We start from the raw sequence: 21272 nt of genomic DNA, 5'->3' as shown, positions 1-21272 counted from the left end.
TCTGCGTTTTGTCCCGGTCGATCCCAGTCTGGCTCCCCACCTGAGGCAGCTGGTAAGTTAGAGATGAAGAGTGCCAAAATTCCAAGCCCATACTTAGAAACCCAAAGCTGGGCTGTCCCCTCCCCTCCTGAATCGAAGGGAGGGAATCTAGGAGTTCCCAATCAGAAGCCACGCCTCCCTCACACCTGGACAGTCTGACCCTTGGTTCAGTTTGCAGCTCTGGCTCCAAGCTCTGGGCACAGGCTGAACTGGGCGGGCTGGCTGAAGAAGCCCGGGGCCACCCTAGGGGCGTCTGTCCTACCCTAACAGAAGCTTGGCACCGCTTCTCAACACCATCAGTTACTTTCTCTTTCTCTTTGCGATCTCCGTGGGCTGGTTCTAAGGAGGAGCGGGTCTCTGTCAAGCCTGGGGACAATGAGTAGGAGGGAAGGTGGGCAGGAGCCTTCTGGGCTCGATCGCCCAGAACCCTCCCATTCCGGGAGCTGTAGCAGGAAGAGGGTGGGGCCTCCACTCACATGGCCCAGGAGGTTACTTGCACTTCTGGGGTCTCCCAAAGCCAGGGCCTCTACACAGGAAATGCAACCCCAGCGCCTGGGGACCAGAGCTGGGATGGGACCAGCCTGCCTGGGATGCCGCTCTCCCGATCCGTCGATCAGGTAACTGACTGTTTGGCCCGGTTCCTCCAAGATTTTCACCGCAGTCCCTTCCTGGTGGCCCCCATTGTGCTATGTGCTGAGCCTCTCCAGGCCTCCAGCCCTGTGACTCCTCACTCTGTCCGCTCCCCTCTGTCTCACTCCCCTCGACGGCCCTAAGTCTGAGCCACAGCAGTTGTCTTGTAGCTGCTTCTAAAGCGGGGGCGGTGGGGTGGTGGTGGTGCAGGGCCTGCCCCCCCCCCCGGCCTGCCCCCGCCCATCTTTCTTCCTGTTCAGACTCCTCTTCAGCCTGGGGCTGTTTGCCTGTGGGAGTTTATTCTGATCTTGGGCTGGGCTGAGTGTCCGAATTTAAAGGACAGTTCAAAGAGGCAGACTTTGGACTATAGCATTTGGAGCACTTTTGACGGCTGTTCTAGGGTATCTGTAACTATTCTAAGCCAACCTCAGGGGATGCTGGGAGAAGAGGCCACCACTCTCTGAAAAGACGTGAATCACCTTACCATAAGTAGCCCCCACCCTGGGAAACAAAGAGTGAACAGAGGACACCCCCCAACACACCCACTCTGCCTGAATGGTCACTGTGACCTCCCCCCGGAACCACACCATTCAGATACCCTTTGAGAAGAAGAAAAAGAAACGGGGGGCGGGGCTAGCGCTGGAGAGATGGCTCCGCAGTTAGGAACCTTTGCTGAAGCTGAGGCGTGGTGGCGCATGCCTTTAATCTCAGCACTCAGGGAGGCAGAGTTCAAAGCCAGCCAGGTCTACAAAGTGAGTCCAGGAAAGCCAAGGCTAACACAGAGATCTGGATCCTCTCATAAAAACAAAAGACCCTTTGCTGAGTTCCGCTCCCAGCAAGCACATAGCATGGCTTACAACCACCTGTTCCAGGGGATCTGAGGTCCTCTCCAGACATGCACATCCCAGCAGTGCACGTATTAACATGGGACACAGATAGACAGACAGACAGACAGACACACACACACACACACACAAAATGTCAAGAGACATGACTGTATTTTAAAGCTATACTTAAGAAAAAGAGAAGCCTGGCACTCTGTGGAGCACGCCTGTAATCCCAGATCTCTGTGAGTTCGAGGCCAGTCTGGTCTACAAATCAAGTCCAGGACAAAGTTACACAGAGGAAACTTGTTTTGAAACACCCCCGCAACAGCCCCTATCCCCAAATTCTTTAGATGGTTCGTAGCAAGTGTAAGGTAGAAGATAGGCCTGGTGTAGTGAAAGTAGGGTAGAAAGGGTGAGTGACAGCAAGCGGAGACCACTGGCCTTTCTGCACTCCATCCTCGTGTGGGGTGGGGTGGGCCGTGGGGAGATGTAGGCTTTCAGGGTTAGCTTTCTGGGGGGGGGGGAGTTTCAAGACAGTGTTTCTCCGTGTTAGCCCTGGCTATCCTGAACTCACTTTGCAGACCAGGCTGGCCTCGAACTCACAGCAACCCGCCTGCCTCTGCCTCCCGAGTGCTAGGATTAAAGGCGTGTGCCACCACTGCCCGGCTCAGGGTTAGCATTTTAACCCCCTGCTCCATACTGGTTTTCCTGTCTTTGGAACATTCACCTTTCCCTGAGCAACTCTATTCTGTCCCTTGATGGATAGGCCTTGTATAGAGGACCTGCCCAGAGGGGGCTCAGCAAGGCATGTCACAGAATAGCATGTCTTTAATCTTCTACAGAAAGCCCCTCGCCAGCCAGCAGTCCCCAGGATTGGCGCTCTTGAAGCCAGTTATAGGCTCTGTGACTAGCCTTGTCCCATGTGTGGCCTTGGAGCCAGTCTCTGACGTCACCACTCCTTCCAGAGTCAGAGATAAGACTCAAGTTCCAGGCTTCTTCCAATCTTGGTAGAAGTCTGGCTCTTCCATCCCTGTATTCTACAGCCCGCTGACTGTGAGGGACAGGCCCAGCCTCATACCCTCCAAGCCCACTAATATGTAGGCAGTTTCCAAACACCGTGATGGATCAGCTGGCTGAACCAGGGACCCAGCTCTGAGAAAGAGGATCCAGACAGACTCTTCCTCCTGGTTTTTGGTTGTTATTGTGTTGTGGGATTCTTTTTTTTGGGGGGGGGGGGAGGGGCGGGTTCTGAGACAGGGTTTCTAAGTATAGTTCTGGCTTTGTAGACTGGTCTGGCCTCAAACTCAGAGATTCCCCCTGCTTCTGCCTCCCAAGCGCTGGGATTAAAGGGTGTGTGCCACCACATACAGCTATGCTGTGGGATTTTATTGTGGTGGCAGCAGTGATAGTTGGGCTCTTCCCCCTCCCCGTGACAGGATTTTGCTATGAATCCCTGGCCAGCCTGGCACTCGCTACATAGACCAAGCTTGACTCAATCTTGGGAAAACCCTCCTGTTCCTGCTCTCCAAAGGCTATAGTAGCAGGCTTGGGCATTGCCTGTCTGTTAAACGGGAACATTTCTCAGAGGGTCAGAGAAGGACTTGATGAGTTCAGGTGCCAGAAATACTGAGACAGTAGATTGTCTATGTGAAGTTAGGCATGCCTCTGACAATCTCTCCCTCCCTCCCCCCCCCTCTCTCTCTCTGTGTGTGTGTGTGTGTGTGTGTGTGTGTGTGTGTGTGTGTGTGTATGCATATGATGCGCATCCCATCTGGAGGCCAGGGGTTAATGTCCAGTGTCTTCCTTAGTTGCTCCACAGTCTTTGTTGAGCTAGGGTCTTTTGGTGAAACAAGCTTGTGGATTCTGGCTGGCTGACCAGTGAGCTCCTGAGATCCTCCTGTCTCTGATGCCCTAGCTCAGGGTTACAGATGCACACACACACACCCTCTCCCGACCCCACCATGCTTGGCTTTTACATCTGCTCTGATAATCGGGACTTGTGTGCTAGTGCTTCACCGGCCACTCGCTTCTCCCCGTTTCCTTGATTTTCAAAACCTCCGTACCGTGTGGAGGTGCCCAGTCAGGAAGGAGCGGAGGTGACATGCAGAAGAGCTTTGTGCCTTATGTGCTCTTGGGTAAGGGTGCGCTGATGAGTGATTATTAATATTTAATATTAAATTATTATTTTAGTAAAATCAGCGGTTACTCTTTAACCGGCTTTATACCCAATTAACCACACAGAGAGGCCAGGATCTATTTAATTAGCATATAGCACAGTGCTGCGCAGTATTATTCCATCCTAAACCTACACGCTAGTACAGTTTCTTCCCATTCAGATTTCCCATGTTATACTTGTTTTTAAATCATCTCCTAGGCCCGGTTCATTTCTCCTGATCTCCCCCCCATCCCCCCCATCACCCCCCCACCTCCTTACAGCTCCATCCTCTCCTTCCTGCTCTCTCTCCTCCCCTCACTGCATCAGGATGTCCCACCCTATTCTCTGTTATTGCTCAGCATTGGCTAGTTGGTTTTATTGGCAACACAGAGAACAAATGGTGACAAGTTTACACTTGAGAGCGGAGATATTTAGAATTAACATCACAATGCAATGTCAGGGTTGAAAGCGGATAGAAGGGTAGAGAAATCAGCATTTGAGTGACCACAGGGAAAGGGTCCACGGTCCACTAGAACATTTTGTCTACACTGCTGGGGCCCAAGTGGGTGGGCACCGCTCTGGCCGCAGCATTTTTGCCTTCTCTCCTGTCTTCTTGCTTGGAAAGACTAGAGAGATTGTCACGGGTTGAGAGGAGGCGGTTTCTTGGGGACTCCAGGGGCCTTGTTCTGCTAGGAGGCGCTCCAGGGCACGCATGCTCTGCAACTCTGTTTCTCTCTCTTGTGCCTGCAGTGACCCGCTAGAGAAGTTAGATCAAAGGACGTTCTACTTCTACTTTAAGAACCTACGCTACGCCAGCGGCCGAAACGATACCTTCTTGTGCTACAAAGTGACTAGAGTGGTGTGCGGTTTGCCTGAACCCCTTCTCCAAGGGGTCTTTAGGAAAGAGGTATTAGGGTTGGGGATGCAGAGCGTTTATCTAACCTACATGGAGTCCTGGTAATCCCGTCACAGTGCCTGTAGCTTAAAAAAAAATCTGACAGACTCGGTGGGATAAATTTTAGTGCCTTATTTAATCCAACAGAAGCAACATTTCTTTTTCTTTTACTTTTCTTTTTTGTTTTTTTTCAGGACAAGGTTTCTCTATGTAGCCTTGCCTGTCCTGGACTTCCTTTGTAGACCAGGCTGGCCTCAAAATCACAGAGATCAGCCTGCCTCAGCCTCCAAGAGTGCTGGGATTAAAGGCGTGCGCCACCACGCCCAGCTGAACAACATTTCTTAAGTAGACACACACACATGCATACACACACACACACACACACACGCAGACGCACACGCACACGCACACACAAACACATGACAATGTTATTATATAGCCCAAGGTGACATCCAAATCCCCTCAATCCTCCTGTCTCAGCCTCTTGTGTACTGGGATTACAGGTGCAGGCTACCAACCATGTCCCAATTCCTTTTTCTCTTTGAATTGAGCTGCATGAGGCAACAGTGATGGTATTCCACAGACTGAGGCAGGCAGGAAGGTCAGCAGTTCAACATCATCCTTAACTACTTAGTGAAATGGAAACCCTTACATACACAAACACACAGAATAAAACAAAAATAGCTTGGCGTGGGTGCATGTCTTTAACTCCAGCACTCCGAAGTCAGAGGCAGACTGATCTCTGAGTTTGAGGCCAGCCTGGTCTACAGAGCTAGTTCCAGAACAGCCAGGGCTTCACAGAGAAACCCTGTGTCCAAAAAAAAAAAAAAAAAGATAATTTTTGTTTTTAAATTAAAGGAAAGGAAACAAAATGACTGTATTGTGCCCGTGCTGTAAACGTTATCTCAGATGAGCCACAGTTCAAGCCGCTGGTTCCCTGAGGGGACTTCTTAGCCCATCCCTGCCCCTCCTCCGCAGTAAATAGGGAAGACAGGCAACCAGCTGACCCCAGTGGACCTGGCTACAGCAGGGTTCAGAGTGCTAGGGAGGGATGCCAGGAGGATGCAGAATAGATGTGGGGTTAGCAGCTATACCAGGACCAGTGAGGGATGCAGAAATTAACAAAGGAGGATGGGAAGGGACCCACCCCCAGGCCCCGCCCCCCCACCCAGGAGTTCCCCTTTCTTTCCCAGGGCACCCTCCACGCTGAACTGTGCTTCCTCTACTGGTTCCACAACCAAAGACTGGAAATGTCCCCCAGTGAAAAGTACAAGATCACCTGGTATGTGTCCTGGAGCCCCTGCAGTGACTGTGCAGAGAAGGTAGCCACGTTCCTGGCCACACACCGCAACCTGAGCCTGGCCATCTTCAGCTCCCGCTTGTACTACTTTTGGAAACCGGACTACCAGGAGAATCTTCGCAGGCTGACTCAGGAAGGAGCCCAGATGGCTGCCATGAGCTTTCTAGGTGAGGGGTGGGCAGCAGCCTGGTGGGGGGAGGGCGGGGGGCGCACATGGGTCTGCCATCCGGTGAAGGGGGAGCACCTGGGGGGCTAGCCTCAAGAGATTGTGGAGAATACTCCTGGGCCCTGACAACCGTCTTCCCTCTTCTGTCTCAGAATTTAAAAAGTGTTGGAGCGAGTTTGTATACAATGACAACCAGCCATTCAGGCCGTGGAAGAAACTGGCTAGAAATTTCAGTTTCCAGGACGAGAAGCTTCAGGAGATTCTCAGGTGAGGGGCTTTCTCATGCCTGGCCATGCCTCCCCTCTGCTCCCTTTCCCTAGACTTCTTCTCTCTCTGGGGCGTCTTTGCCCACAAGGCCCTCCCCATCCCCCAACCTGGTGTCTCCCGTCATGACTGAACCCTATTGCAAGTGAGCTGGTGTTTGTATAAGCCTGGGGATTGGGAGGTAGAGAAATCCCGTCGTCGGGGCCGCCTTGAGCGTCCAGAGAGACTGCTCAGCAGTTAAGAGCACTGGCTGCTCTTCCAGGGGACCTGGATTCCGTTCCCAGCACCCACAGGGTGGCCTGCAGCTATCTGTAACTCCAGTTGCAAGGGAGTCTTGCAATACATATATGCAGGCAAAGCGTGAACACACATAGAAATTAATAAAGGGGTGCTTAGAAACAGGAAGGGGCTGTCTCATCCCCAACTGCCAGGATATCACACACTCAGCCAGCCAGCAGTGCTCTCTCCAGGCCCAAGAGGCTGACATGAAGTTTCTTCGGAGGCTCTTCCCTGGCTTGTAGATGGTCCTTTCTTGTTCAGTCTCTCTGTGTGCTGTTTGGTCCTTCCTTCCCAGCGTCTCTCTGTCCAAATTCCCTCTTCCCATAAGTCTGTTTTGACTTTGGATCCAGACCCACCCACCCAAATGGCCGGCCTCCAAATAGGGGTTCCATTCTGAGTCCTAAGGCTTAGGGCCTCTCACAGTGGCTAAGAGGCTTCTTTATGGATGGGGAATACAGAGTCCTTGCTCCGGCTGTCAGCACCCCAAGAGACTCGCTGACCATGCCCTGTCACCCTTTTCTTCCTGTCTTCCATTTTTCTAGACCTTGCTACCTCCTGGAACCCTTCCTGTTGTTCACCTGCCCTGTCAAATGTCTGTCTAGTAAAGTGTCTCCCAGAGACAGAGTTCTGGGTGGGGTGGTGGGTGAGCCCTGGGGACAGAACAAAAAGGAATGGTAGAATGCATTTACATAGGGCACGGGAAGGGGAGGTGGGGGAGGGGCTAAGGAACAAGATGGCAAGAGCGGAAGCAAGCTGGTAAGATGGCGGGTAAAGGTGGTTGTCACATAAGCCTTGCGACATGAGTTTGATCCTTGGAACCCACATAGAGGTGGAAGCAAAGAACCGCTCTGCAGAGCTGACCTCTGACCTTAGGCCATGGCAAGTGCACACCTACATCACACACACATCATCATCATCATCATAATAATAATAATACAATGATAGACTTGGCTGTGGGCAATAGCCTCTTCTTCCTCTGCCATCTCCTGACACCACAAGAAAGAAGAGCTCAGCCTGACTCAGGTGACTCCTGGCATACAGACACAGAGGCAGTGACAGCATGAAGTCACCATGTGGTAACCTGAGCCCCATCCTCCTCTAGGGGCTGTTGGTATGTCATTTGAGGGCAGCATCCAGGGGTTCCCCAGCTGGGACAGCATGTCTGCCTTCCAGCTCTCCCGCTGGGGTGAGGTACAAAGGGGGCTCTGAGGTGGCCCTGAGCTCCACTGTCCCGGTCACCAGCATCGGCCCAAGTGAACATGGCTGTCTCTTGGTTTTTGGAAATGCCTAGTCCTGTCCTTGACACAGGCATCCAGTAGCCCCCGAGCCTCGCAGGGCTACCCCTGGCCAGCACATCTCCTCTCTTCCCTGGCTCACGGAGTTGGTGCTTTCTGTCCCTCGCAGGGCCTCCCGAGGCTGGAGATTTGAGATATTCTCTAGGGAGAAGCCCAAGTTCCGTCCTTTGATGTGGGAGACATGGATAGGATGCTCACTATACAGATGTGGCCTCTTTCTAAATGGACCTGGCTTATTCTGGAATCTTCCTCGGACCCTGGCTCCAGGACAGACGGGGGAGGAAGGACTCTCTAAAGCCTTGCCTGAGCCAGGGCGGTATGAAGGAGGGGGTACAGTAAGGAGGGGGGACTCCTGTTCTTGTGAGCGCCAGGCCCTGAGGTGACAGCTTTCACAGAATGTTCTTTGTGTTTTCTAATCTGAGGATCCTTGGTTGCGACTTGCCAAAGCAGGCGGACAGCTTCAGGAATGTGAACTTGAAGTCCGTGTGTCCTTGTAGCTTAAACCTGTCAGGCCCCCGTGGGAGCCACCTCTTGCCCAGCCTCCTCCCTCCTCCTCCTGATACGTTCCTGGAGACAATGAGGGCCACAGACGCAGCAGCTAGAGAAGGAGGGAGCCCAGCCAGCGCTCCAGCCATGTTGTTTATTAGCTGTGTGACCTCAAGAGACAGTCTCAGCCTCTCTGTGCTTGAGACCTCTTCTGAGATGTCAGAGCCATGACTGCCCATACCAGGACTGTTGGGGTAGCAGATGGGGCAGAAGGTGTGGCCTTCCCCAGGGCTGGAGATGAAATCTTGTGCACTTGAACCACACCAAGTGCCAGTTAGTGAGGAGGGCTCCATCCCCCGTCATCCCCCGACCCCCCCGCACTCCATCTAATCCAGCTCTGCAGGCATCTCTCTTTCTGGCGTTTACTTCCTCTTTCTTTTTGGATCCTTGATCAGACCGTATGGGGAGACCTGTCTCCACCTAGGCCCTGCTTTGCCAAGCCAGAGGACAACAGGAAGGAAAATGAGCCTGAGACTGAGCCAGCCCAACTACCCGGGGTTTCCCCTATTCTGGGTGGGGCCCGTAGCTAGCTATCGGGGTCTCAGAGACAGCTAAGCAGGAAGTAAAGGGTTTACAAAGCAGGAAATAGAGCCTTAGGCTGGAGGACCCAGAGCGGGGCTAGGACCTACCTGCTCAGGACACCCCCACAGCAATGCTCCAGAAAAGGTATGTAGGATGCTCTAGATGGGTGGACAGGACCCAAGGAGATTAGGAAGAGGGAGGACCAGCTGGGCAGAGGGAGGCGGATCGCTGGGAGTTCAAGGCCTACCTGGTCTACAGAGCTAGTTCTAGGTCAACCAAGGCTACACAAAGAGACTGTCGGGGAGGGGTGGGTAGGTGGGGAACATGAGGACCATCACACCCAGAGACCCCCATAGAAGTGGATGTGGTCACACACAGCCACAAACCAGGGACTTTCCCAAGGCTACCACAGGCCACCTCACGAAAAAAACAGAACCCAAACAGTGCCTATTGCAAGGGAGAGGCGGCCAGGACTCTGTATCCCCTTCCACTCCAAGTTCTGCCTTTCTACTTCTCTGCTTTTAGGAGCCTTGTTTATGTGTGTGTGTGTGTGTGTGTGTGTGTGTGTGTGTGTGTGTGTGTGTGTGTATTTATTTTCTTTCTTTCTTTCTTTCTTTCTTTCTTTCTTTCTTTCTTTCTTTTTTGAGACAGAGTTTCTCTGTGTAGCCTTGGCTGTCCTGGAGTAGCTTTTTAGACCAGGCTAGCCTCGAACTTGCAGTGATCCACCTGCCTCTACTGGGATTAAAGGCGTGCACCACCACCAGCCGGCTATAATAATCTTTCTTGCTTTCTTTCTCTCCACCCCCTCACCCCCGAAACAGGATTTTTCTGTGTAGCCTTGGCTATCCTAGAACTCTCTCTCTCTCTGAAGACCAGGCTGGTCTTGGACTCAGAGATTCACCTGCCTCTGCCTTCCGAGTGCTGAGATTAGAGGCATGCTCCTCTGCCTAACTTCTGTGGCACAGACCTTTAATCCTAGCACCAAGAGGTAGATCTCTTTGAGTTCAAGACTAAGCTGATCTACATGGCGAGTTTTAGGTCAGGCAGAGCTGACAATGAGACCCGGATGCTTAAAAAACAAAAATCTGCTGGGCGTGGTGGGGGCACACGCCTTTAATCCCAGCACTCGGGAGGCAGAGGGAGGGGGATCGCTGTGAGTTCGAGGCCAGCCTGGTCTACAAAGCGAGTCCAGGACAGCCAGAGCTGTTACACAGAGAAACCCTGTCTCAAAAAAATTTAAAAACAACAACAACAACAACACACACACACACAAATCTGCCTGGTGGGCACAGGCAAGGATGGCATAAGTGAATTGTGGGTCCTTTTGAAGGGAAAGTATAAATCTGTGAGCAGCTCACTGCTGAAACAGGGCTGTCCTGAACGTCACCATAAGCACTTTGGATGTTGTGGGACCCCACCAGAGACGGCCCGTTCTCCCCTGGGCTCTCACTGCTCTTTTTGCCCCTTTATTATCCTTGGATTAGGTTCATAAGCTTTGGCAGTTGAATCCATTGAAGGATAGTTTGTTCCGCCAGGCTTTTTATGTACTGCTAATACAGAAAGTTCCTGTGTGTTACTGGTCTGATGGCCGTTTGGATGTTACGGTGCGTTCATGCATGCATGTGCCCACGCCCACACCCACACTTCTTGGTGGGGGAGGGGCTTGGTCTGACAAGTGTCTGTAGACTACCGAACTTTACCTTCCAGCAAGATCTAGCCAAGATAAGGAAAGTTTGGGGATTGCAAAGATGGCTCTGTGGTTAAAAGCACCAGCTGCTCTCGAAGAGCGACCTTGCACTCAGTAGCAGCTGCCTGTAGCTCCAGTTTCAGGGGATCTGACGCCCTCTTCTGGCCTTGGTGGGCACCTGCACACATGTACACATACCTACCTTTCCTTGCCCAGTCCCCACATAATTAAAAACGAAAACTAATTTTTTTTTTTTAAAGAAAGAAGTTACATTGATCTTGGGCAATGAACCATAGATGGGGGGGGGGGGGTGATGCAGAGGGCTAAAATCCTTAGACATTAATCTGTGCTTGTAGTTTTGCATATGGAAGGTGTGGGTCCCCCTGAGAACATGGGGCTACTTTCTCCTGAGAACCAGGCAGGGCAGGGTGCAGCCTGGAATGGAGACTGGCTTCTTGGTCCGTGACTGCAGGCTGAGCCCGGATCGTTTGGTCTCCTCACACCATTTCTCAGAGTATGAGCTAAGAATGGGTACCTCCCCACAATGAAGGGCCTCTACAAAACAAACAAAGGATTGCTCTGTATGTGTCCCCCCAGCCCCATAACTGTAGGCCTGGGAATCAGGCTGCCTCACCTGCCTGGGATTTAAGATTTAAAATTTAAGATTGCCCCTAGGTTTGACATTTATCCAGTGTCCCCTTCAACAGGCCCATTTTTCCTTTTGAGAGGTAAGTTGAATGAGTTGGGACAAAAAGCGCCTCCCCAAGATGCCCCATCCTTCTCAAGGCCTTAGGAATCTCACCAAACTTTACATGTGGTGAAGTTGAGGGTTGTTTTTTTTTTTTAATTATTATTATTTGATCTTATATGTATAAGTGTTTTCCCTGTACTTACGTAAGTGCACCTGCATACACTGCCTGTAGGGGGCGGAAGAGGATATCAGATACCCTGGAACTGGAGTTGCAAAAGGCTGCTAGCCACCACGTGGGTGCTGACAATCAAACCTAGGTCCTTTGCCAGAGCAGCAAGTGCTGTTAACCACTGAGCCACCTGGGGAGGGGGGCAGGGGTTGCTCTCAGGTGGTGAGTGTTTGTAGATTTGAATCTTGACAAGGAAGCGTGGAAGCCGGAAAACAGGAGATTCCAGGGCACTAGCAAAGGCCAGGGATAAGGACGATGGCTCAGGAGGTATGAGTATTGGCTTTCAAAGGATAAAGACTTGAGTTTGAATCCCAGAACCCATGTTTAAAATAACATAAAATAAAAGTTGGGCACAGCTGCTTGTGTTTATAACCCCAGCATTGGGTACTGAAGACAGCCAGATCCCAGGAGCTCACTGGCCAACTAGCTTAGACTAAATGGAGAATTTCCAGTTCAGGCAATAAAGTGGGTATGCCAGACGAAGACACCCAGGCCCCTGCTCTGGCCTCTACATGGGCACACTGGGTGTGCATACCCACATGCCCACATGCATGTATCAAATGTCCCACACATACACGCAGAAAAAGGGGAGATATACAATGGCACCATGGAGGGCCAGCTCTCCTGGTCCAGGAGTACACTGTGAGGCCTGGTGACATCACACAGGGAGCTAAATGCCTTTAGAGTCTGAAAGTCAGATTTGTCCCACTTTAAAATAAAGCATGCAGCTGGGAGCCATGGAGGGAGGCAGAGGAAAGCGGATCTCTGGGAGTTCAAGGCCAGCCTGGTCTACAAAGTGAGTCCAGGACAAGTGCTACACAGAGAAACCCTGTCTAAAAAAAAAAGAAAGAAAGAAAAGAAAAACAAAACAAATCCAAAAGCATCCTAATAGCAAGTCAAAAAGGATAACTGTCCCACGATGGGACTATGGCTCTCATCAAGTGTCCCCTTGGAAGGTAAAGGCAATGTCTTACTTGATAGGTAGGGCTCCAGGCACAGGGCAGCTGGCACTCCTATGAGGAAAGCTTACCAGTCAATGGAAGGGTTAAGAACTCACTGAAGAGAAGCATCTGAGGAAAGGCAGGCAGGAAGGAGGGGACCAGCACCTGCAATCTGACCTCCACGTGCATGCTATGGCATCCATGCATGCACAGACGTACACTGCTCATGCACAAAACTAATAGATACATAAACACTAAGCGCTTTCTAAAATGTTTCCGCACGACCATCTATCCTAAATGGTGTTCACGGGGAGTGTGGGGGCAGCACGCAGGGTGGTGGGGAGAACTTGCCCTCGGGCACCTGCATCTTTGCCCTCGTTGGCCCAGAGTTGGGTTAAGAGCAGGCTGAGCCCGAAGATCACATCTTCACACCTTCATTTATTATTTACTCCTTTGTTTTTGTCTCCTGTACAGGCTAAGAGAGGAAGTATTTTACGTGCAGTTTGGCAACAGTCAGAAGGTCAAGCCAGTCCAGCATCGCTACTGCCGCAGGAAGACCTACCTGTGCTACTGGCTGGGGGGGCCCAGTGGCCAACGGATACTCAGCGGATACCTGCGAAACAAGGTGCCAGACGGGGTTTCAGAGCCAGATGGCGAGGCAGCCAGGGACTTCCCTGTCTTTCCTCCCCAAACACCATGATCACTCTGAGGGTCCCACCTTTCACCTCCTTCTGGGGCTCAGTCTTTCTTGCTGGTCCTGGATCCTGCCCTTGCATAGCGCATTCTTTCTGCCACTTCTGGTGCATTCAGGGTTTGAGCAGGCTCACAGCTCAGCTTCTTTACTGCCTCGGAGAAACAATGTACTGTCCACGGTGGCCTCTTCACGGCTGTCATCCAGGCTGCCCGCCTTTCCTTTTTACTACATCCTGCTCTTTGGTGTCCTGGTTGAACCATCTTTGAAAGATGCAGGAGTGCTGGCTCACTGGAATCCCAGCATATGGGGAGGTAGAGGCAAGTGGAGCTCTGTGAGTTCAAGGCCAGCCTGGTCTGCAGCGTGAGTTCCAGGACAAGTGCTACACAGAGAAACCCTGTCTCAAAAAACAAACAAACAAAACACAACAAAACAAAAAACCTGGAGCTGGGTGTGGTGGTGCCTTTAATCCCAGCACTAGGGAGGCAGAAGCAGGCGGACTGCTGTGAGTTCAAGGCCACCCTGGTTTATAACGTGAGTCTAGGACGGTCAAGGTTACACAGAGAAACCCTGTCTTGAAAAAAAAAACTTTGAAAAACTCTTGCTGGACTTAATGGCACAGGCTTTTAATCCCAGCGCTCAAGAGGCAGAGGCAGATGGATCTCTCTGAGTTTGAGGTCAGCCTGGTCTATATAGTGAGTTTTAGGACAGCCAGAGCTACAGAGAAACCGTATTGGGTGGGGAATAATAAATAAATAGATATTTCAAAAGAAAGAAAGAAAAAAAAGAAAAACTCTTGAGTCAGCATCCGGAAGTGAGGTCATAGCACTAAGGACCATGACTTGAAAGTACCATTTGTACATCTTGGCACCTCTGGAATTCTTTTTGTATTTACTTATTTGTTTATTATGTATACAGTGCTCTGCCTGCTTGTACAACTGCAGTCCAGAAGGGGGCATCAGATCACATTATAGATGGTTGTGAGCCACCATGTGGTTACTGGGAATTGAACTCAGGACCTCTGGTAGAACAAACAGTGCTCTTAACCTCTGAGCCATCTCTCCAGCCCTGGAATTCTTGTCCACTTTAGAAAAGGCTGTGGTGCTTTGGGAATGCAGAGTTAGTTAGTGGGTGAGTCCAGAAAGGTAGGGCTCTCCCTGTGCAGGGCAAGCCATTAGAAAATTCACAAGCTAGGGCCCTGGTCTGCAAGCTCACCCCCAGTTACATGATGTCTGACTTCCGCCTTCCAACTCTTTCCTCTCTCTTCCTGAACTCCCCTCAGAAAGGCAAACATGCAGAAATCCTCTTCATTGATGAGCTTCGGGCCATGGAGCTGCGCCAGGTGCGAATCACCTGCTACATCACATGGAGCCCCTGCCCGGAATGTGCCCAGGAACTGGCTGCTTTCAAAAGGGATCGCCCAGACTTGGTTCTCCGCCTCTATACCTCCCGCCTGTACTTCCACTGGATGAGGCAGTATCAGAAAGGGCTGTGTTCTCTGTGGCGATCAGGGATCCAGCTGGAAGTCATGGACCTCCCGCGTAAGAAAGGCCCAAGCCACCAGTGGGCAAGGATGAGCCCCGGCTAGGAAGCTTGGGGGAGGAGCTGGGCAGGAAGGATGCTGGCCTTGCTGAGGCCACCTCACAGGGCGGATTCTATCTAGGAAGAGGGTAATACCCTGGGTGGAAAAGGGAGGAGGAGGAGAGGAAGGCCTCTCTCTGCACGGCATGGGGGCTCACTACTACCCTCTTTTCCATCTCAGAGTTTAGTGACTGCTGGACAAACTTCGTGAACTCGCAAAACCCATTCAGACCGTGGGATGGACTGAGAGAAAACAGCGCGCGCATACAAAGGCGGCTCAGGAGGATCAAGGAGGTGAGGACTACCCTTGCTGCAGGCCCCGCCTCCTAGCGCAGGCTCCGCCCTTCTGCTTCAGACTCCGCCCCTTTAGCAGACCCTGCCCCACCCCCTACAACAGATCTCTTCCCCCTCCTGCTGCCAGGCTTCTTGCCAGCCTGCACTTCCCTCTTTTCCTGTACCTTCGAGCCCCCTCCACTTCACCCTCCCCAGGGCCAGGCCTCTCATCTCTAGACAATTTTTCCCCCTTAGGGCTTCCCAGTCCAGCCTTCCCTCCCTCAGGCACTCTCCTCACCTGTCCCTGTTCTTAACTTGAACATCCACATTGCCTCTTTGCTCACACCCATTGGCACATCCCCACTGCTCTCTCAACAGTCCTGGGGCCTGCAAGGTTTGACGAATGATTTTGAAAATCTACAACTCTGAACCCACGTTGCCATGAATGTCAAGATGCGATTCAAGACAGTGTCTAGAAGGTCTTTTGGCTTCCACCCCAACTCCAAGTTTAGAAGTCCTTGCTCGCACTTGGGAGGCAGAGGCAGGCGGATCTCTGTGAGTTCGAGGCCAGCCTGGTCTACAAAGCAAGTCCAGGACAGCTAGAGCTATTACACAGAGAAACCCTGTCTCAAAAAAACCAAAAATAAATAAATAAATAAATAAAATAAAATAAAAAACAAAAAACCTTGTTCTGCTGTTTTTCTTTTCCCTTTTTTTGTTTTGTTTTGTTGGGGACAGGGTCTCACTGTATAGCTTGCATCTCTGGAACTCACTACTAGAACAGGCTGGCCTTAAACTCAAAGATTCACTTGTCTCTGCCTTGCTTTCCTGGACTTGCCTTGTAGACCAGGTTGGACTCGAACTCGCAGAGACCCATCTGTTTCTGCCTCCAAAGAGCTGGGACTAAAGACGTGTGCCACTACGCCCGGCTCCTTACTTTGTGTTATTCTCTCTGTCTCTCTTTGGTTTTTCACACAGTGTTTCTCTGTGTAGCCCTGGCTGTCCTAGACTCACTTTGTAGACCAGGCTGGCCCTGAACTCACAGCAATCCACCTGCCTCTGTCTCTGCCCCCTGGAGGACTGGGGTTGCAGGCCTGCACCATTGCACCGGCTATTTTTTTTTTTATTTATTTATTGTATTTATTGCATAGGAGTGCTTTATCTGCAGAAGAGGGCATCAGATCTCATTATAGATGGTTGTGAGCCACCATGTGGTTGCTGGGAATTGAACTCAGCACCTCTGGAAGAGCAGGCAGTGCCCTTAACCACTGAGCCATTTGTCCAGCCCGCACCGGCTCTTTTATTCTCATTTTCTCTCCCTGCCCCACCACTACCGCCATTGATAGGTGCTTAATTTCATAATTGAAAATTTTAAATTGGTCTTTCATCCAAGAACTCAGGAGGCAAAGACAGGAGGATCTCTGGGAGTTTGAGGCCAGCCTGATCTACATAGTGAGCTCCAGGACTCCGCAAACAGACCCTATATCAAACAAACACACACACAAACAAATGGGGAGAAGAAAAAGAAAAAGTTAAACCAGGCATGATGGGTCATGTCTGTTTGAGGCAGGAGGAATGCCACAAGTTTGAAGTCACCTTGAGCTATAAAGTGAGATCCTGTCTCTAAATAAAAATAAATAAATAAATTGTTGGGGGTTGGTCTGGTGCTATGCATTCAAATGCTAAATTACTGCCCCCCCCCCCCGAGATGTGATTGCAGCCCAGATGAGCATATTCTCAAGTATACCAAGTGATCTCCTGTAACCTTTGCTCACCAATACTACCTGACTGGTTAAATAAAGTTGCCAACAGCCTGTAACTGGGCACAAGAGAAGTAGGCGGGGTGTAGGTTCCTGGGCTTAGGGTCAGATGGGGACCCGCAGGCCAGGAGGAGAGAGGAGAAGCAGAAGATGTAGCAGGAGGAGAAGAAACTGGAGGGACGGAAGTCGCCGTGGGGAGTAAGCACGTGGCCATGAGGGCTGGCCTGATGGAGCAGCAGTAGCCCAGGCAGGGAAAGTAACTCAGGGGTGAGTAGCTGAGAAACAGCAAAATAGCTATCTCACACTTGCCCATAAACTTTTTGTTCCTTTTCTCCTTTAATGTATGTACATATGCATATCTGAGTCCAAGAAAGGGAGCTGGAGAGATGGCTCACAGATGAGCAAGCTCGCTGCACTTGGAAATAAGAGTTCAGATCCCAACACCCTCCTTGGCCACTCACGGCTGCTCTAATTCCAGCTCCGGGGTACCTGATGCCCTCTCCTGGACTCTGTGGGCACCCACATTATTATATATATATAAAGATCCAAAAAGTATATGGGCAAGTGTAGGATAATTGGATTATTTTGTGTTTTAAATGTGCCCTGTTCCTTCCAAATCTATGTATCTAAATAGACAAACTAAGACAGGCTTGGGGCTATACCCCTGCAACCCTGTGTACTGCAGAGGCTAAGGCAGGAGACTCTCACTCAAGTTCAAGGCCAACCTGGACAACTTCGTGATAGGTTATCTCCAAGGAGGAGATAACCAAATTCAAGCCAAATTAAAGTATAAAAAGTCAGATTTATTGGGAACAGCTCTTGCTCCCCCAAGGAACGGGGCCAGGGAAGTCCGCATGCAGAAGAAGGCAGGGGGGAGGGGATAAGGGGGGCAAGAAAGGGCTTACAGAGATGGGGGGAGGGAGAGGTGCAGAGATTGGGAGGAGAGAACCAAATGTCTGGATTATATAGTAAAGAGCCTGTGAGGGAGAGGAAGCCCAGCCCCTGGGCTAGAAAGTTCAGGGTAAGCCGGGCGTGGTGGCGCACGCCTTTAATCCCAGCACTCGGGAGGCAGAGGCGGGCGGATCACTGTGAGTTCGAGGCCAGCCTGGTCGACAAAGTGAGTCCAGGACAGCCAAGGCTACAGAGAGACCCTGTCTCGAAAAACCAAAAAAAAAAAAAAAAAGAAAAGAAAAGAAAGTTCAGGGTAGAGGGCAGAGTATGCCACCCATGCCCTCTAACAGACAGGGACTGAAGGATGCTGGGAGAACCTGGAGGCCAGGTCCACTTTGGTATGTGAAATAGGCACCTTAGGCGCTTGTCCCGGGTCTGAAACTCAACCCTTAGAAAGACTTGTGTCCTCAGCCAGATAACAGAAATACACACTGATGCTTCCCTGGTGGTGGCGGCTGCTGCTGCTGCTGCTTCTAAGATGGATTTATTTATTTATTTTTATGTATATGAGTGCTCTAACTGCATGTACATCTGCATACCAGAAGAGGGCATCAGATCATATCATAAAGGGTCATGTGCCACCATATGGTTGCTGGGAATTGAACTTAGGACTTCTGGAAGAACAATCAGTGTTCTTAACCACTGAGTCATCTCTCCAGCCCACTTCCCTGGCTTTTTATTTCCCTCTTCTTACTCAGTCCAGGACCCAACCCCTGAGAAGGTGTCACTCATATCAAGGTGGGTCCTCCCTTCTCAGTCCGACCTTTGGGGCATGAGGGGGTTTAAGGAGATGTTCACTGGGTAAAGTGTTTGCTGTGCACCAAGGGGGGCTAGCACTCGTGAGGCAGAGGCAGGCAGATCTCCATGAGTTCAAGGCCAGCTTAGCCTACAGAATGAGTTTTAAGACAGCCAGGGCTACACAGAGAAACCCAGCTTCAAGAAACAACAACAAGGGCTGGGCGTGGTGGCGCACACCTTTAATCCCAGCACCCAGGAGGCAGAGGCAGGCAGAGCGCTGTGAGTTCGAGGCCAGCCTGGTCTACAAAGTGAGTCCAGGACAGCCAGAGCTGTTCCACAGAGAAACCCTGTCTCAAAAAACCAAAAAAAGAAACAACAACAACCAAAGACACAATATATTAATGTATTTATTCATTTATATGCACCAGAAGTATGTAGAGGCTGGAGAGGTGGCTCGGTGGTTGAGTTCGGTCCCCAGGGCCCACACTGGACAGCTCACAGCTGCCAGTGGCTACAGGCCCCACCCACCTACCCGGGTCTCTAATGTCCTGGCCTCCACAGGCATCTGCACACATGTGGCATGCACTGAGCTCAACACATAAAGAAAAAGAAAATAAATCTTTTTTTTTTTTTTAAATAGCAGTTGGGCTAGAGAGATGGCTCAGTGGCTGCTCTTCCAAAAGACCCAAGTTCAATTCCCAACACCCACATGGCAGTTCACAGCTGTCTGTAATCCCAGTTCCCAGGGATCTGACACCCTCACACCAATGCACATAAAATAAAATCAATTATTATTTTTTAAACAGAGAGATGGCTCAGACCCAAGTGGGCTGCTTTTTGTAGAGGATACAAGTTCAGGCCCCGGCATCCACAGCCACCTCTAACTCTTGCTCCAGGGCGATGTGACTCCTCCGGGCCTCCATGGGCACCTATATCATCTACACAAACTCACATGCACATAATTTAAATGTTTTTCTTTCTTTTCGTTGTTTTGTTTTGCTTTGTTTTCCAGACAGGGTTTCCCTGTGTAGCCCTGGCTGCCCTGGAACTTGCTCTGTAGATGAGGCTGGCCTCAAACTCAGAAATCCACCTGCCTCTGCCTCCTGAGTACTGGGATTAAAAGCATGCACCTCCACTGCCTCGCTATAATTAAAATTTTTAAATAGTAGCCAAATACATGAAGGAAAAACTATTTGAGACCTCAGACTCGGCTGGAGTAACAATGTTGGTAGTTCTGTTTGGTCTAACGGTGGAACCCCTTCTGCCTCGTTCATCCCGGGTTACCCCCGTAGCTGGGAGTGCCTGTGTGACTTCCCTATACCTGTCAGCGTAAGAAGACATCTACTAGAAGATTTAGACTCAAACAGACTTTGGGCATATTTGGTTTGATGAAATCTAAACGATGTGTGTGGGCGGAATGTACATTGTATTGGTAAACTGGTTGCGTGCTGTCTGAGCTCACTGAGAATCTGGTTCTGAAGGCAGGGTTGCTCCCCCACCCCCTACTTCAGACAGGTTTACGCCAAATGCCCCCCCCCTGCTCCCCACGTGTCTAGGAATGGCCTGGCCCCATAACTGTGAGAGGGCTGGGGAGAACCACAAACCGCCCCAGAGTAAAAGCAGCATCCTGGAGACAGATTAGCTAGAAGGCTAGCCAGTCCCATCAGAGGCTCCCGCTGCCATTCACGCCACAGTAGAAAAGTGTTTGAACCCTGTAGTGGATATAAACATGTTTTTGTTTTGATCCCAAGTGTGGGATGGGGAACGGACTTGTGAGAGAACAGGTGATGTTTATCCACTAGAAGATGAACCACCTCGTGTGGGGCTTGGTTTTTGCCAGCTGAAACACATCTTACTACTGACTCTGACAGGATGTGTGTGTGTGTGTGTGTGTGTGTGTGTGTGTGTGTGTGTGTGTGTCGTGTGGGGCTTGGTTTTTGCCAGCTGAAACACATCTTACTACTGACTCTGAGAGGGTGTGTGTGTGTGTGTGTGTGTGTGTGTGTGTGTGTGTGTCGCGCGCACGCGCACACGCACACACACACACAAACCCAAAAACAGGAGGCAGGGCTTTTTTGGTCTTGGTATTGTTTGGCTGTTCATTGCTCCAATTTGAGACCTTCCTAAAGAGAATGCTTTGGGCTCTGGGTTCCGGCTGCTGCTCTAGGTTCTAGTAGCAACTTTGGTTGAATTGCTGGTCTGCGGAAATCCTGCCCGACCAGGGGAATCGCTCCCAGGAACTGAGTCCAAAAAGGTCTACTTCTCACCAGGCATGGTGGTGCACGCCTCTAATCCCAGCACTCGGGGAGGCAGAGGCAGGTGGATCTCTAAATTCGAAGCCAGTTTAGTCTACCCAGCCTGTTTCAGGACAGCCAAGGATGACTTTGAGCTCTCTGAGCCTTCTGTCTCCAAGTATGTAGGGACAGCAGGTGTGGGCCACCAGCATACCTGGCATTTTGTTTTTTGAGACAGGGTTTACCCTATGTTACTCGACTAGCCTGTAGATCACGTTAGCTTCAAACTCAGACATCTGCTTGCCTCTACTTCCAGAGTGCTGGGAAATAACTACTCTTAAAGACATGCAGTACCGTGTCTGACTCATACCTGCCTTTCAATTTACTTATTTTACCTTTTTATTTTATGTGCATTAGTGTGAGGGTGTCGGAGCTTCTGGAACTGGAGTTACAGACAGTTGTGAGCTACCATGTGGGTGCTGAGAATTGAACTCAGGACCTCTGGAAGAATAGCCAGTGCTCTTAACCACTGAGCCATCTCTCCAGCCCCTATTGATTTATTTATTAAGATTTATTTA

The 21272-nt window shown here is 50.7% G+C and overlaps 1 protein-coding gene across 2 annotated transcripts; it reads left to right on the top strand.

Annotated features, from left to right (window-relative positions):
• Positions 1 to 203: 203 nt before the first annotated feature.
• LOC311579626 (DNA dC->dU-editing enzyme APOBEC3-like) lies at positions 204 to 15695 on the top strand. 2 transcript variants are annotated; one of them, XM_084750356.1, is made up of 8 exons: positions 205 to 656; positions 4402 to 4558; positions 5740 to 6013; positions 6165 to 6279; positions 12941 to 13091; positions 14440 to 14698; positions 14920 to 15032; positions 15390 to 15695. In XM_084750356.1, exons 1-8 carry the CDS (start codon positions 415 to 417, stop codon positions 15438 to 15440), a joined length of 1362 nt encoding a protein of 453 aa, XP_084606482.1. In that variant the 5' UTR covers positions 205 to 414; the 3' UTR covers positions 15441 to 15695. The 2 variants fall into 2 exon arrangements, with proteins under 2 accessions (XP_084606483.1, XP_084606482.1); XM_084750357.1 differs by lacking the exon at positions 4402 to 4558 and having other exon boundaries at positions 204 to 656.
• Positions 15696 to 21272: the final 5577 nt, after the last annotated feature.

The sequence above is a fragment of the Acomys minous genome (assembly GCF_964271855.1).
Source record: "Acomys minous genome assembly, chromosome: 12".
Taxonomy (NCBI): Eukaryota; Metazoa; Chordata; class Mammalia; order Rodentia; family Muridae; genus Acomys; species Acomys minous.
Note: the sequence above shows the minus strand (reverse complement) of the source record. Positions and strands in the feature narration are given on the sequence as shown.